Here is a 17,925-nt window from a genome sequence, read left to right as displayed (position 1 = left end):
TTTACAAAAATAACTCCCACAGAGGTATAATTCAGAAATAACTGGCATGGTGAAGCCAAGAATAGATTATGGAAGAATGATTAATACCTGAAACAATTAAAGATCAGTGGACATATTATAGCTTCCTCTGCTTGATGAATCTATTATCATAACTGTAAAAGGACACTTTGTGTTTATGGTAGCATGGTGAAATATGGCTAGTCTGACCAATGCATATGTACTGCTACCATTCTTTCAGAAGATATTTAGAGTAGTCATGATGTAGAGTTCTTGTGCATGACTTTAATAATCAAATATATACAATTTATCATGAAATGTTTTTACTTCTGACTATTCATTCAGTCATTTGTTTAGCTCTAGCTTGTATTAGTAACCTGAAAAACAACAAGTTCTTCAAGAGCTTGAAAACGAAGGACACTATTGAATACCTTTTCTAAGAATCTTCATTTTCTTCACGTCCATGAAGCAATAATGTCAACTGCTTGAGCTGGAAGCTGTAGTTAAATAGATCTTCTGCTGTATATGTTTGCTCCCCGGTTGCATATTATAGTGATTATGGGGTTCATTTTGCCATTTTGTCAGAAAACTTACCGTATGCCTTAGAGCTACTTACATAAAGCCTACTTATGTGTAAATGTCAGGATTTGAATACCAACTCGAGGAGCATTTCTTGCTGAACATTCCAAGAACCATGAACACATTGTGCAGAAACTCCACAATATGCGGAGTTGTCACTTGGCATTGTGGGACAGAGAGGAAAGTTTTGTGCAGGAAAAGTTGCTTCAATGGATTGGTTTACCAACTTAAGCAATACAAAGTAATCCATGAAACTGAAGGACATATATGGAAACAGAATGTTAGCATCTGATGCTATTTTTGGTGTAATGGTTAAGGTACCAGAGTGGAAAAGGGAGACTGTGAGTTTTAGTCCCCTTGCCTCTCCAGTACATAAACCAAGGCAATCAGTCTGCATTTCTGAAAGTTAGCACAAAAAGATTTGTCACCATGTAATGATATATAGAAATGACCTTAGGAGATGAGAGAAAGAGCTATAGACTATAGACAACTATCATGTAAAGATATCTCAGCCGTAAAAGGGGAGGGGAGCATTTCAGGAGGGACCCTCCCTAGTTTTCTAGAGAATAAAAGGAAAGAAATACTTTCAGACTTGCAAGATTCGATTAACTCCACTGATGGGTACCAGCTGAAACCTGTGGCATAACTGAGGTTCCATTGGAGCTCTGGATCTGTTGCTGCCCATTCTTGCTTTCAATTCATTTGTCCCCTTTACATGAACAGTGAACATACCCAAGTAAACAGAACAGTCATTTTTTCTTTGCCCTGTGCTCTTATATAGGTCAGGCCTACCAAGAAGTAATGAGGAAGTATGCTTACCCAGAGATATAACCTGTTTCTTAATTAAAATATCTTCCAAAAGGTCCTTTACAGCCTGGATCTGGATTTATTTTTTACAATTATTATATAAATTGGATACAAAGTTATGAACACATACCTTTTGATGCAAGCTTCTATCATATCACTGGCCATAAGTTTAAGTCTCTGTTCTAAGTGATGGGCAAACTCTGGTTCTGGCCAATGGAGATCTAAGATGAACATCTGTAGGGCATCCAGTTTCCAGAAGAGGTCTTCTGATGTTGCTGACCCATTACTAACAAACAAACAAAAATACTATTATACTTGAACCAGATAAATAGATAAAACATAAATACTATTTCTATATTTATAAGCATTTCAGCTACTTGCCATAAACACATGACCTGGTTTCACTATTATTTTGCTGTAATTCCTGGGTAGCTTTGTCTTATACAAATCTGGTATGGCTCTAACAGTGGTTGATTTCAGCTCGGAGAGAAAGGAACAACTCAGACATGAGCAGTAGGGTTATTTAATGTACTGAAGCTATTTCATTTCAGGTGTGAACTGAACAGAGCTGAGCAGGAAGAAGCAATTTGGTCTTAAGGCAGGACTTTGATATTGATAAAAAAAAATGGAAGTTTGGAATTTATTTATTTAAGTCACTCTGTTGACTTTTACAACTTAGTGGTGATGATTTATTCACATTATTGCTTAATATCATTTAATTTTCTCCCATAATATAACAACAGAAAGATATCACGGAGCACTGCTTTTAATCCTATTAATGTTCTAATTGGAGTCAATGGTGTCAAGAAAGAAGTCAGGTCTCCATCATCATTTCTGATCCAATTCTTGGGGACTTACAGAGGTCAAGTTGAAATTCTGATACTATTTCATATCTACAGAAATACATCTTTCACAGTAAATTAACTATTAAAAAACAAAAGCAAAGCACTAGCACTAAGATTACAATCTTAACATGTGTAAGTTCTTGTTTATTTTGTCTGACAGAAAATTACTATTTATGCTAAATACTGGGAATGGGCCAAAAATGATTTATTACACAATAAGGGATGGGGAGGCTACCAGGCCATTTATGATAATTTTGTTGCTACAAATGATACAACCTTTATTTTCAATCAGATGTTTCCATTTCATGCTTGCGTGTGTGTGCATGTGCATGGATGTGTATGTATATATTTCCTGATAATATTGTTAGAATAGAATAGAATAATAATAACTTTATTGTCATTTTGAATATACACTAATCGGCATACATTAAAATGAAATTTCATTGCATACAGCTCTCAAAGGATCACCACCTCCAATATACACTACATAAATATGACAAAAATAAATACAGAATTATGCATATACCCACATATATTATATGACAATAGAGAAACAACAGTCTGATTCTGTTATAAGCTATTTCCATAATGTGCACTGATTAAACTTGAAGTCTGTCATGGTCATATATTGTTCTATCATGAGAAATCAAATCTTAGACTTTTACGACTGTTCTATGTAAAAAGCAATATATGATTACTATAGTATTAGCCTTATTTATACCTCAGATTTTATAGAATTTACTAATGATAATTCTGTCATTATAGGCTTGGGTTCAAGTTTACCCAGTCCTTGAAGGCAAATGAATTTATTATTGTGAAGGTCATATGTAGTGGTGAAGGCAGAATGCATTCTGAATACAGAATGCAATTGTGTCCAGCCTATTCATCTTCAGCTTCCACAGAAGAACAAGATATGAGGAATTCTTAATAAACTTAGATACTTAGGAGCATTCAGAAACTCTATGTTTCCTAATTTTCAGGTAGTTCTCATCACTCCCAGCACAAAGGAACAACAAAAAAAAAAATAGAATTACAGATACAGAACTACAATCTAATTAGTTGTATATGAAAAATAGGAAGTATGTCAGCCTTCAGCATCTATATAGCATGTTTTTTGTCTGATGAAGCATCAACCCAGAAAGAACAGTGGAGTATTTATAATCTGAGTAAAGCTCACAATAAAGAAAAACATTTCTACCGTTATTTTATGCTGGTGCTGAGATTTACGATGCCATAATTGTTCAACCCTTTATCTGAATTTAGTATTTTTATAAATGGCAGCAACAAAATTTATTTACTTTATTGATGATATCAGTAGAAGGAGCAGGACTAAAAACGTTGATTTTTTTTGTTTGCTTGTTTTTGATAAGATGGAGAGAAATATATTTTATTATCAACAGTTAAGAGTTTTAGAAACTCAACATACCCATTTTGTTTTACTTCCTTAGGAATCAGCAGGGAATGAGATTTGTTGGAGAATTTTGCCAGCACAATCTTAAATTGACAATGAAATCTAAAAAAAAGTCATGAGTGCTCCTTGATAACTATGGATTATGCCCTTTTTAGTCCTATGCTAAACAACAAATCATATGAAAGAATGAATAAAAAAGAAAAGAAACTCAATATTTCTGCCCAGAATATTCCTGATATGTGCTGAAATAATAGAATTAAATGTCAATTTCTTAACAGGCTTCGATCCAGTGTGTGAAATAGGTGAGTTTGAAGTCAATGCCAATAAATACGTTTATTTTTTAAAACATGTTTTTATGCTTGCATTAAATATATGCATTATGTTTTAAAACTGTTCATACTCCTTATAAATACTAATCATCATGATTATTACAACATTCTGTTGCAGTGATTAAGCTAAATGAATAGATATAAAGTGTCCTTTTATAAATACACTTGTTTGACTTTTATAGAACTTTTCTCTTCTGTATAGTTTAGATTCAGAATGCTCTTGAGAAAATAAATTCATTTCCAAAATATGTTAGGCTCCAATAAAATCATTTTAATGACCCTTGGGGCTTCTGTCTTTTCCTTTTCTCAGAATAGGATTGTAAGAGTCAAATATAAATTTATATTATGAATAAATTTATGTATTGAAATTCATAAAAAATATATATACATACCAGCATACTAATTTAACTGTGAGAGACAAATACAAATTAGATCAGCTTTGATATATTTATATTGCCAGTGTCATACATTTTGGAAGCAGTATTTCCACTTCAAAGTTTGACTATTTATTACCTAAGAATTCAGATTGCAAAAGTATAATTTCATGCGTTTAAGAGACTACTGGTTCTGCCTAATTCCAGATCCCTGGCAACTGATTTAGAGTGACAGGTTCTTAATCACTGAGTCACAGTGTCCCAAATCGTGTTAAATATAACTCAAAACTCTAATTTTATTTGTTAGCTCATTTTGTTGGACTCATTAGCCCACAGGAATGTGTGCCTCCTCTTGCCTCACTTGACCATTTACATTCCTGATACTACAAACAAGCCTCTGAGTTAGCACAGAGGTCTTATTTAGAACTGTAAAAGTGAGCACTGAATGGAAATGAAAGAATATCTTTGAAAGAGAACTTCTCTCCTGGCTAATTATATACCCTTTCTTTCTTTTGCAACACATTGTTCCAACTCCCTCCTGCTTCAAGTGTGTTTTCCTCAGACAACTCTAATTCAGCATGCTTTTATCGTCTAGCCAAGATATCCTCTGACTAGATTCTCAAGGGACCAATCAAAAAGAACACTGAATACTACACATAGCATTTTGCTCTCTTAATACCTCCTCCACCTTAATACACAATGGCCCAAATGTACCATTAAAGAGGGTGGCCAGCAAAAACAACTGAAAACAAAGTAATTATGTTCCTGAGACTGTAATGGCAAGTATGAACACACATTTACTGCTCCTAACCATGCACAAAAGAAAAGCACTTCTGTGAATAGAAAGAGCAATATTATAATTAATTGTTTAAAATGTGTACATGGTTTTGTGCAGGTCTGTGTGCAGACATGCTACATAAAAAGAGGATCCAATCTTATTTCAGCTGGGCTCCTCCATGCTTGGCAAGGAGCAAGCTAGCGGGACTGAGAATTCCCTTCTCAGAGATGTACAACACCCTGCTTATCTAAGAGACCACGTATACATTATTCAATGTGTATCCTAAACAATATTTTAAAATACAATTTTTAAGAAATTAGAAAGGTAATCTGTATCTGCCATTCCATGACATTTCTGAATCCCTGGTTTATTGATCAGAATTTTATTTTTGCATTATTTTTTAAAAAAATAAGACAAGTAATCAAACAATTATTACTTTCTGTAAATTGTGCATTAAAATACAAAAAAATGAAATCTTTGAAATTCCAAGGACTAATAGATTCAGTAAGATTTAAACATAGAGTATATGATAAAAGAAACTGAATATAGGTATCAATCTTGACTGAGAAGATTAACAGTTTTCAGGTGTTTGTAATTATACAGCTGAATCATAAGGGGCCATTTAGGTAACCCAGCTTAGGGGAAATCTAAAATTAAAACACCCATTCAAGAAAGGGAAGCCCCAAACTCTCAGGTTCCCCTGTCAAACTGTTATGAATATTTTTGTCACATTCTCATTTGGGAGAAATATAAAACAGAGTGTAATCTTTTGCGACTGCTCTTTAGAAGGCCAGATCCTGAAGCTGAAACTCAAATACTTTGGCCACCTAATGAGAAGGAAGGACTCACTGGAGAAGGGCCTAATGCTGGGAAAGATTGATGGCAATAGAAGAACGGGACGACAGAGAATGAGATGGCTGGATGGAGTCACTGAAGCAGTAGGTGTGAACTTAAATGGACTCCAGAAGATGGTAGAGGACAGGAAGACCTGGAGGAACGTTGTCCATGGGGTCGTGATGGGTCGGACACGACTTTGCAATTAACAACAAACAACAATCTTTTGTGTAACATTCCTTCATATTTCTGAAAAACAATATTTCACTATGTGCTGGAGCAAACACTTCTGTTAGAATCATTAAAGCAGCCATGTGTTTTTCCAGTTTTTTATAGCTGTTTATCACCTGCATTTAAGAGTGTGCACAGCTAAGAAGATGCATTTCTGTGAAGCATTTCTTTTGAAGAAGTTACATATTCCTACACTTCAGTCTTTTCAAAGCTGAACAGTTCCTGTTTATTCAACTTCTCTTCATGGGGCTTAGTTTTTAATCCCTTAATCACCTTTATCTTTCTCTGAAACCTATTACCATTTTTGTGATACTTAAAAACTGGTGCCCGAACTGAGCACAATATTTGAAATAGGTTTTGATCAAAACCAGAATAAAATAGAATAACATGATGAAGGGGCTTACGATTGAACCTTGTGGCACTCCCACTAGATAACTCATTCCACTTTAATAATGAACCATTGATGAGCATTCAATGAGTTTGTTTTTTCAGTCAGGTATATATCCTTTTAACTATCATGCCATCAAGTCCTCCTTAATTGTCCAACCTCTGCCTATACTAGCCATTACTTTCTGAGTATCTAGTTCCACTATCAAACTGTCATTATTACTACAATGTTTGTTTTTTAACATTTAATCAAAATCTCTCTTTCTTTAACTCAAAGTCATAATTCAGCAAAATACTGCTAAAAGTAAGATACATTATATCTACAGCATTCTCACAATATATTAACAAAATTAGCCAACTGAAAAAAATGTTTGTTTGGGAAATAGAAGCTCTGGACAGATCCATGTGATATTCTGGTAATTACTACACCCTAAAATCTCCCAGGAATTAATACCAGACTGATTGGTCTATAGCAGCCATGTCAAACTGCCGGCTCGTAAACCAGATGTGTCACGCCAAAACCGCGCCCACCTCATTGCTGGCAATGGGGGAAAAGTTGAGATACATCGTGTGATGTCACGTGACGTCGCGAATTTGACATGCCTGGTCTATAGTTTGTTGGATTTCTTCTTTAGGATAATGATATCATTTTTCCTTCATTCATCTGGCCCTTACTCATTTTCCAGGATTTATCAAATATATAATGCTTCAGCAAAACAATCAGTTAATAACTTACATTTCCATGAATGAAATATATGTGACCCTGAAGATTTCATCTCATACAGAAGAAATATTATTCCTTATATCAATCACAAGCTTAAAGCCAGTTCTTCCATACAGCTGTTCATAACTGCATGATTGAACTCACACTTTTTTGTTGTAAAAGACTTACTCTTAATCAGTAGTGTGAAAAATAAGGTCTGGCACTTATGCAAAAACCCCAAATGCACTGATATAAAATCTGTGGTACCTGGCTCAACAATAATAACTATGAGAGTGATCTAGATATCCTAATGGACCACTACTTAATTATGAGCCAGCAGTGTGCTATAGCTGCCCAAAAAACCAATGTAATCCTAGGCTGCATCAACAGAGGGACAGCATCAAGTTCATGGGAAGTAATAATATTGCTTTATATTGCACTAGTGAGGCCATACTATACCATGTCCAATTCTGCTTGCATGATACAAAAAAGATGTTCAGGCTCTAGAAAGAATGCAAAGAAGAGCAACAAAGATAATGAGGAGTTGGAGGGTAAATCATATTATGAGCGGTTAAGGGAATGTCTAGTATATCTAGCCAAATGAAGAGAAGGATTATGGAAGACATGAGAGCTGTCTTCCAGTACTTGATGCAGACACAGTGTAGAGGGAATTGATTTATTCTCCAAAGCAGCTGAGGGTAGGACAAGAAGCAATGGATGGAAGCTTATTAAAGAGAGATCCAAACAGAAACTAAGGAGAAATTTCCTTATAGTGAGAACAATTAATCAATGGAACAGCTTGCCTCCCGGAGTTGTGGGTGCTCCATTGCTGGAGGTTTTCAAGAAAAGATTGGACAATCATTTGTCCAGGATGGTATGAGGTCTCCTGCTTTGGGTGGAAGTGGGGTTGGACTAGAACAGTGGTTCTCAACCTGTGGGTCGGGACCCCATTTGGGGTCGAACGACCATTTCATGGGGGTCGCCAAACAAGGCTGTCCGCCATTTTTTCCCCTTTTCTTTGGCCATGCCCCTGGCACCCAGTGATGTATAAGTGGTTGGGGGTCACCACAACATGGGGAACTGTATTATGGGATCGCGGCATTAGAAAGGTTGAGAACCACTGGACTAGAAGATCTCCTGGGTGGCTACTAGCCCTACGATTCTACTATTAAACTAGGAGTATCTGTGCCTTTTATTTGCTACTGATAAACACCTTGCCACCTTCATGAAGATCTAGTGCACTGATTCTTTTTATTTTGAATTTATTTGAAGCATATTTTTCATTGACATTAGCATCTTTAACAAATCTCAGCTCATTATGAGCTCTAGTTTTCCCATCAATTTCTGCACTGTCAGGATACTGTATACATTATTTCTGTGTGATTTATCTCTCATTTCACCACCAAAATTTGTCACTTTCCATTTTTAAGTTTTATTAAGCCTTTTGAGCAACCCTAATGGATTCTTCTTGGAGTTCAAAATGTAAAACTGACTTCAATCAGCTTTAGCAGAAATTTCTATGAAAACAAAAAAGTTGTTTCCAATAAGGGAAAAGAATCAAGAAAGTGCTGTAAAATACTTCTTGATTCTGCTTGATTAGAGATGTTGATGCCTCTTTCATTTGAGGACCTGTAGCAACCTCCAATGCTTGGCTCTTATTAGCTGGTGACACTATCTCAAAATTAAGCTTTGTCCCTTATGACCAAAACCAACTTCTAGATGGACTGAGGCAGACCCATTACTCACAGGTAGCTGATATCTTGCTATCTCTTGAACTGCAGGCTAAGAACCCATTCTTTAGTGTCTGAATCAGTGGAGTCAGAGAAATCCATAATGACTCTAGGAAAATTCCAACTGCTTTCTATACTGCTCAAATCTTTATTTCAGTTGCTTTCTTCAAGTTTTCATAAGATGGATGAAATATGGTTTTAAGATTTTACATTATCTTAAGTAATACAAGTGCAAAATTCTTATGTTCTATATTTTGAAAATATGCTTAATATTTTTAATTCAAAAGTTTATTTTTTATTTCATTTTTAAACTTAGAAATACTGGAAAGCAAAGTGTTAACATCTAATGTCATCTTTATCTAAATATAATATAGATCCCATAAGTCAGTCTCAGATAATAAAAATGGGAGTGGATGAAACTATTTATTCAGAGGTGTGGCCACTTTCTAAACTTCACCAGGTTGACTTTTGATAAATGTTTTTGTAACTAGACATGCTCACCTTGAAAACAAGCAGAGCACTTCTGAATCAAATCTAAACATGGCAAGGGTTAAAGTCCCTCTACTTCACATACAAGAATCCTGATCCAAATCAGCCCACCTACTTATTTATTTCAAACATTCATTTATATATTTGGAAATCTTATGAATGAAGCCTTGCTTTGTTTGGTCTTGAGTTAAATATAGTTAGAATGCAAGAAAATGTAAAATACAATAATCTTCACCATAATGTTCCAGTCAACTAATCCAGGGCTTTTCAACCAGTGGTACGCAAGCACCTGGCTGGTGGTACACATAGGACGGGTTGAAAAAAAAAGTTAAAAAAAGTGTAAAAGTGGATGAGGTGAAGCATAGGCTTGTGGCAAAGTGAGCTGGAACTGCACATTGCCTGGGTCCTACTGAGAGCCCAGGATCAAAGCGCGCAGCTCCAGCTGATTGGCAGCGGCCTTGGGGGTAGCAGGCAGCCTCAAGCAGTCTTCAGTGGAGATTAAACTGGAGCTGTGCGACGCATTGCCTGCCCCCCCCCACCCAGATGCCCTCACTTCCCCCAAACATTTTTTTACTCACCTGCTTTCAGCAGCATTCCCTTTCTCCTGTCCTTCTTAGCCTTCATGTGTTCGTGAGACAAAAAAAAAAAAAGTTCCATGAGACTTTCTAACTTCTCATGAGAAGTTAGAAAGTCTCATGGAACTTTTTTTTCTTTTTTACCCACAAACATGTGGCAAAGGCAGAGAAGCAAAAGGAGAAAGAGAGTGCAGCTGAAAGCAGGTGAGTAAAAAAATGCTTGGGGGAGGCGAGGGCATCTGGGCGGGGGCGGGGGCGCCAACCTTACACTGCATTGCGGCGGGAGGGTTAACAGCAGGCATGGGGGGCCCAGGAGAAGCTGCTCAAAGCAGGCAGAGGGGAAGCCGGGAAGATTGTGGGCACCGGCAAGCGAGTGATATGGGTAGGGGTGCGAATCGGCGTGTGCTCAGAAACGCCAATCTCATGCTCCTGCTCATCTCATTTGCTTGCAGAAAGCTGTAAAGTTTACGACAATGCCTTTTGGGAGGGGGGAATAAGAATGGGCAAGCTGAGCAGGGCGGGATTGGCAGCTGTGCGTCGTTGCTCCGACTACCATTAGAGGTGTGGGGTGGCCCTCCCTGGCAAGGCCCCACCCGCTCTTCCCGTTGCTCTCATGGCTGCCCTCCGGTCATTGGGCTTGGCTCTCGTCTGGAGAGCAAGGCCCTTTTTTGCCCGCAGGTCAGTGCAGCGATGGGGCTGGAGCCCAAAAAGCTCCCCTTTGCACCCAGGGAGGGGCTGGAGCTGCTGCAGCTGCATTTTGCCTCAGCGCTGAGGAGCCTCCCAGGGTCCAGCCTGGTGCTGAGGCTCCCCCTTGCCCATAAAAGAAATGCCTGGGGCTGCGCATGACTCCGGGCTGCGGCTGCAGCAATGAATGAGCCGCTTCCCCACTTGCTGCTTTTCTCTGGCTGCAGCTGCGTTCAGTGCACCAGAGGGTGTCCGGCAGCCGTGGTTCTTTCCCTGTCCCTGGGCGCTCCTCCGCTCCCTGTGCTCTCCTCCCCCTGTGGAAGAACAACGGCTGTGCTGGGTTCCTGGGCATGCTGGACAATGCACCAAGCATGACTGCTGCTCCTTTTCAGAGGAAGCAGCCAAGGAGAAGCAGCGAGCAGGAACTGCAGCATCTACTGTCACGTAGATGTCTGACTCAGCAATAGCAGCAGCGACGGTGGCCAAACTCCAATTGCCTCCTCCGGGCTCCCGTAGTGTTGGATAATGGGAGGGAAGCAGGGAAGGAAGGAACAGAGTGAAGAGGAAGGGAAGGAAGGAAGGGACAATGGAAGGGAAGGAGGAAGGGACAAAGAGGGAGGGAAGGAAGAAAGGAAGGAAAGAAGGAAGGAAGGGACAATGGTAGGGAAAGAGGGAGGAAAGGAATGTGCCCATGCCTGTCCCACCCCCCTCCACCAGAGACTCACAGATTCACCCCCCACATCCCTGCCTGCACCCCCCACAGGCACCCCACAACCTGAGTGATGAGCTGGCCACGCCCTCTGGTCATTGACTTCACTTGTCAAAAAGTTGCAAAAGGTGATCACATGACTCTGGGACACTGTGACCATCATAAGTATGAATCAGTTGCCAAGCATCTGAATGTAAATCACATGACCCTAAGGATGCTGCAATGGCATTAAATGTGAAAAATGGTCATCATTTGCTTTTTTCAGTGCTGTTGTAACTTCGAACAGTCACTATGCGAATTGTTGTAAGTTGAAGACTACCTGTACCTTATCATTTTTTCCTCTCTTTTTTTGGGTCAAGTTTTTGACACCTTGCTGGGCAACTGGTGGTACTCGGATATTGCCTTATCCTAAAAGTGGTACAATGGGTGAAAAGGTTGAAAAGCCCTGAACTGATCAACCTTGATCTTTTCATGAGTCCATGCTATTCTGGATACTTTTTTATACTATTGGAAGTGCTGTAATTTTAATTTTCCTTCCTTAGGCATGAATGGTTTTGTTATAGCTACATAAACAATAGAATCTCCAATTACAGGGAATGAGACAATAAATAGCAGAAAAAAATATTGGTATCAACAATTCTATGTACATGTAAATCTACTGAATTTTTTAAATTAGTGGATACAGATTAAATGACAGGTTTTAGTGAGTACAGTACTTCTGGATGCACCCAGGAGAAGCTTTTATGTTGGGATTGCCTTGTTGGAATCATACAACCATGTAAAAGTTGAGACCTTTTTTTTTACCTTTTTATAGTCATCCTTTATTTTCTACCATTTCAACTTCTCTCACAAAGAAATTAGTGAAGAAAGAAACATCATAAAAATTGGAAAATGCCTCTTGTTTAGTACAAATTTGGAAGTCTCTCTTTACATATTGCTAATTTTGTTCAGTTTACTGAATGCATCATCCTAATATAACATAACCGTAATGTATACAGTAATTGTAAAGTTGCTCTTTGAAAACACAGAAAGCTATCTGATTCTGTTTTGTAAAAAAATAAGAGATGGAATCTCAGTCGGCTGCAGTGTAATTAGTTGAGAATTGAACTCTATTAATGCTAGAAGTGCCTTAATAAAAGAAGACTATCAAAGTCTCATAAAAATAATAAAACCAATTGCTACTGCTGCAGCTTTTGAAATTATTTGGCACATGCAGTGGATTACTAACAACACGCCAAGACACAAAGAGCTATTGACATTTAAAAAAAACATACTTGAGTACAATAATTTAAAGTGCTTCCACACTGCTTATTAACTAAATAAGAGCAATTATGTAATTAAGGGTGATGACTGTTAAGTGTTTCATAACAAAACCTTATCTAGTTAATTTTAAGTAATATCCTACTGAGATCTTATACACCAAAAAGCACAATCCAATGACATTCCATGCTTGGCTGTCAACCAAAAAATTCTAATTTCCAATCCAATGATCACAAACACCATGCTGTCCAAATGCAGCTGTACAACATGACACCAACAAGGCCATGCAGAGCTGAGACACATACAGACACTCAAAGTTCAGTCAAGAATACACACGTGGAGTCATATAAAGAAGCCATCCATGTTGGTGTAGAAAAACTAGGTATCTGTGGAAGATTAAGAGGCAAACTTGGAACTTTTGGAAGAGCTACATTGGGAAGACTGTTGGTGATGGTCCTGTGAAGAAATAAACAATGCATGGAAACCATAAAAATAATATATAAAAACTAACATTGAGGAGAATAGAAAACCAAAATGAGAATAAAGATATTATAGGTGCAGTTGGTGTAGGCTTTCCAGAAACACTTACTTGACAGGCTGCCATGATTCCTGTTCAAGACCTCTGTGAAGGGACTGGGCAATGGATGATTCCATGAGATCAATGTAGCGGATGACCAAGGGAACAAAAATCTCTTGCAAATGCTTGTGAAACTTTCCATTGCACAAAAGTGCTTGAAAAACAAAACAAAACAGTGCAAATAGTTGTGATTATTTCTTTCTCATTTGTACAGGCTTAAGATAAAAAGCTAATGTTTCATAAAAGACTGTCATGGGTAAACTAAACATAATCAAAATTGGATTTAATGGCTAAGCACTTCCTGAAGAATGCATGACTATGTACATCGGGGAGAAAGCAAATTGTTCAACAAAATCTTGCTTTAAACATGAGTAGGATTATACATCTGAAGACCAATGACAATAAACAGCCATGTTTTCAAAATAAAAATGTCCTAAAAAAACCCTCCAAAACATAAAATTATCTGGAAATGAAATGTAACCCAATTAAAAAACAAATTTAAAAATGGAACATTAATCTGGAATGTGAAGATAGATTTGAAGTGAACAAACATGCAAACATTTAAACAGTATACTCTATGTTTCTGCCTAGAACAACATTTGTGCAGACAAAGGAAATTCAGATGGAAGCACTGCTTACTTAATATATTATTTTGATATAGATATATGGGTATGTAAAGAAACACAAATATATTACAAGATCAGGGAAAAACTGAAAAGAAGAAAAATACCTATAAAAAAAAGATTTTTTTAAAAAATGAAAAATTATTTATTTATTGAATTTATATAGCCTTCCATCAAAATCTTGTGACTCTGAGTGATGCACAATGCATGCAAAAAATCCAAGAAATAATAAAATATTACAATATAGCCAAACTCCCTGAAAATTATAATTCAATCAAGCCATACATATTCGGTTTTACTAACTAGATGACCTCAATGATTGAAAAAAAGCCTTGTCTTCAAAGCTTTTAAGAATGCTAAGTCTGCATCTTGAAGAATGCTATTCCATAAAGCAGATGCTGCAACTATGTGGATCCCATTAGGTGGCATTGTTTCAGAGAAGGGATCTTCTACACCCACCTTGTTAAATCTGGTGGGAAGGGCAGGTATAATTGGGGATCAGTGATCCCATAAATAATCTGGCCTTGTGGGGTTTTATAGTCACCACTAGCACCTTGATTTGTACCCATAAACCTATGGAGCCAGTCTGGTCCATGAAGCAGAGGTGTCACATGGGCATATCATGGTTTCCTCAAATTGCCTTAATATTATGAACCAGTTAGAGCTTCTGAATGCTCTTTATGGGCAGCTTGGGAGCCCAACTTGGAAATGGCTAAGGCATGAGTAATTGGGAATAGAATTTCCCATTCTAAGAAGTACAATTGAAGGACAGGATGAAGGTGTGTGAAAATCCTTCATCCTGCCAGTTGCTCACTAAGTAGGAACTCCAAATTGTGCAGTGACTATCTGAGAGAGTAAAGTTCCATTCTGAGTCAAAAATGAAATATCCACATATCTGGAGAGTTTTAAAACCAAGTTATCTCATCTTGTTATTGTTGAGTCAAAGCCTGTTTTTCCCCATCTAGACCGTTAGAACCCCCTGCAGTGGGAGAGAACTCTAGATAGAAGCAGGACAGAAATTTAGAGCTGAATACCATCAGTCTATTGATCATACTTAACTCCATCTCAATAGATTGCCTCACTCAATGTTCTATGTAGATGTTAAATAAAAGAGGGAGAGATGAGGATACCAATTGTAACTGGAACCAGATCTGGAGGAACAAGAAGAACCACCACAAAATACTGCCTGACTCATTCAAGGGCCTGACCTGGTCCAGAAGAACACCATGATTAATAATATGTCTGAGCGATCTAGCAATTCCAGGACAGAAGCCCTGTCTTAGTCCTGTGCCTGTCAAAGGTAATCCACAAACACAATCGAGGCATTTTTGGTATTATCACTCCAACCTGAGTGAAAAAGCTCTAGATACTCTATGTTTCTCCAGGATCTTTGAAGGCATAAGCCTCCCACCCTCTCCACGACTTTCCCCAAAAAGGGAACGGAAGAGAAGGTTAGAGACCTGATGAAATTTCTCCAAGTGTTTGCATCTACCAAACGTGTCTTCAGGAGAGTTCAGATCACATTTTGTTTCAAAGCAGATGAAACCATCCCCTTTCCCAGAGAAGCATTTACTACTGCATGGATCCAGCCATATCATATTTTGGGAGACCTTGACAGACAGGTGAGACATGAATCTAAACACAGGAAGCATAATTCATAGCCTGAACAATCCTGTCCATTTCCTCATAGCTTAAGTTTCCTCTAGAGCATGGGTATTAAACTGGTGGCCTGCAGGCCAGATGCATCATGCGCAGGCCACGCCCACACCGGCTTATATGTTATGTGATGCAATTGAGCCTGGGAGAAGTGGATGCCTGAGTGAACTATTCAAACAGGTCCTTCTTCCCTGTGGTGAGGAGCAAGTACAGAAAACTGCAAGGGCAATAGAGAGTAATATTTTCATGATAAGGGACTGAAGGTAATATCCACCAATAACAGGTCATGTTACCACTCCTTTGAGACAAAAAATAGATCTACAGGTAGCCTGGCTTATCAAATGCCTTGTTTGGTGACCGTTCAAAATTACAACATACTGCAAAAGTAGATTTATGACTGGGTCTCAAAACTGCAGTTACATGATTGCAATTTAGGCACTTTGCATCTGGCCCACATTTACAATGATGGAAACTGTGGTCATGTGATCACCATTTGCAACCCCTACAGCCAGCTTCCAACAAACAAAGTCAGTGAAAACAGGCAGTAAGTCACAAATTGCGGTTCATGTGATGTTGCATTTAACCACAGATAGTTTGCTTAACAACTGCAGTGGAACAGATTGTCATTAAGTGTGTGTGTGAGGATGGTGGTCATGTGATGTTTCACTTATCCACTATACTGCTTAATGATGGAATTGCCAGTCCCAATTGTGGTTATTAAGTGAAGACTACTTCTAGTGTGTTTTAGACCGCCATGAACTTTTGATCTGTAAAATCAAAACCGGAGAAAGCAGAATTGAAGTCTTTCAGGATCATAAGGCTGAAGAACTCTATGGTCACTTCAGCCATAATATGCAGCAGGAAGGCTGCTATAATAAGAGTAGCAAATCCATCTGACCCCTAAAACACAGTTTCTCAAGTACGATCTCATCTCCAGTTATCTGTACAATCATCTTCTTGGAAGTCATCAGAATCTCACAAATACCAATAGTCATTCCACCACTCCTGCCCCAGAATCATGGCCCATACCATACCCAAAACCATTGTTCAGCCAGCTTTTGGTAATTCAGAACAGGCTGGCTTATTCACAATTAAATCACAAAGACAAACTTTATTACATACCAACATTACATTAGGCAACAACAAACAAAGGCAAGTCAAACAAAGACACTGATGTTTTGAAGACCAGGCACCAGCGGTGGCTGAAATGCAGAATCATTTCAATTACCCACTATATCTTTTCATGCATTTCCCTAATCCATGCTCTCCCTCCATCAAACTAAAGACCATCCAAAAAGACGAACACATTCATCTAAATAGCCAGGTGGTCTAAAGCTTCACTGGACAGGCTGCAAGGAAAAACGCACATTCTCATTAATCAGGAAAGGCAGAAAAACTGGTGTTGGACTGATGATCCAAAGTTAAATCACACAGTTAAAGAGATATGTCCTAATCCCTTTATACCAGCCTTCTCCAACTTTGTGATTTCTTGGTTTCTGGAGTACAGAGATCATATCAGCTAGGATGGTCATATGATACCTTAAAATATTTCCACTGAGCTATGTTCACTTTAAGCAACTGGCATGGTTGCTTGAACATACAACCAATCCTTGGAGTAAAGGGAAGAAAGGAGAAAGAAAGGAATCAAGGAGAATGCATTGATTTCCCAACTGTATCACTTCAATCGTCTGAGTATTCATTCACTGTATTTATTTGGACTCATTATTAAAGACTAGGATTGCAATCAATGACTTATTCCACTGAAATTATGGTTAAAATGAAAAGCTGCTACTGTGGTGTACATAGGCTATCGATGACTTCTTAGCATTAACATGGATTTCTAGTTGAGTTGCATTTGTGAAAGCAGTGTACTTAAGCTGCAAAGTGGTGGAAGAGAACCAACCATAGAAATTCAGGCTGAGTTCATTAGTACCACTGACAAAGAAATCAACAACAGTTTAGATGATTTAGATGATGATGATGATAATAATAATAATAATAATAATAAAGTTGGAAGGGACCTTGGAGGTCATCAAGTCCAACCCCCTGCTCAGGCAGGAAACTATTTCGGATAAATGGCGTCCAATCTCTTCTTAAAAACTTCCAGTGTGGGAGCATTTGCCGCTTCTGGAGGCAGATTGTTCCACTGGTTAATTGTTCTAACTTTCAGGAAGTTTCTCCTTAGTTCTAGGTTGCTTCTCTCCTTGATTAGTTTCCATCCGTTGCTTCTTGTCCTGCCTTCAGGCACTTTGGAGAATAGCCTGACTCCCTCTTCTTTGTGGCAGCCTCTGAGATATTGGAACATTGCTTTCACGTCCCCCCTCGTCCTTCTCTTCGTTAAACTAGA

General features: G+C 38.1%; 1 protein-coding gene across 10 annotated transcripts in view; it reads right to left on the bottom strand.

The window, feature by feature from the left end:
• The window catches only part of CADPS2 (calcium dependent secretion activator 2), a 387,552-nt gene that overhangs the window by 65,619 nt on the left and 304,008 nt on the right, over positions 1–17,925 (bottom strand). For 7 of the 10 annotated variants that reach the window (XM_039328305.1, XM_039328306.1, XM_039328308.1 and 4 more), the window contains 3 exons: positions 13,312–13,453; positions 13,059–13,178; positions 1,514–1,669 (listed from right to left, as the gene is read on the bottom strand). In XM_039328305.1, the coding sequence (XP_039184239.1) occupies positions 1,514–1,669; positions 13,059–13,178; positions 13,312–13,453 (418 nt within the window). The remainder of the gene's footprint in view (positions 1–1,513; positions 1,670–13,058; positions 13,179–13,311; positions 13,454–17,925) is intronic. The other 3 variants (XM_039328312.1, XM_039328313.1, XM_039328314.1) reach the window with 1 other exon arrangement.

The sequence above is a fragment of the Crotalus tigris genome, unplaced genomic scaffold, assembly GCF_016545835.1.
Source record: "Crotalus tigris isolate CLP2741 ecotype Arizona unplaced genomic scaffold, ASM1654583v1 scf7180000024375.2447938, whole genome shotgun sequence".
In the NCBI taxonomy this organism is placed as follows: Eukaryota; Metazoa; Chordata; class Lepidosauria; order Squamata; family Viperidae; genus Crotalus; species Crotalus tigris.
The sequence above is the reverse complement of the archived record's forward strand: the minus strand, read 5'-3'. Positions and strand labels throughout refer to the sequence as shown.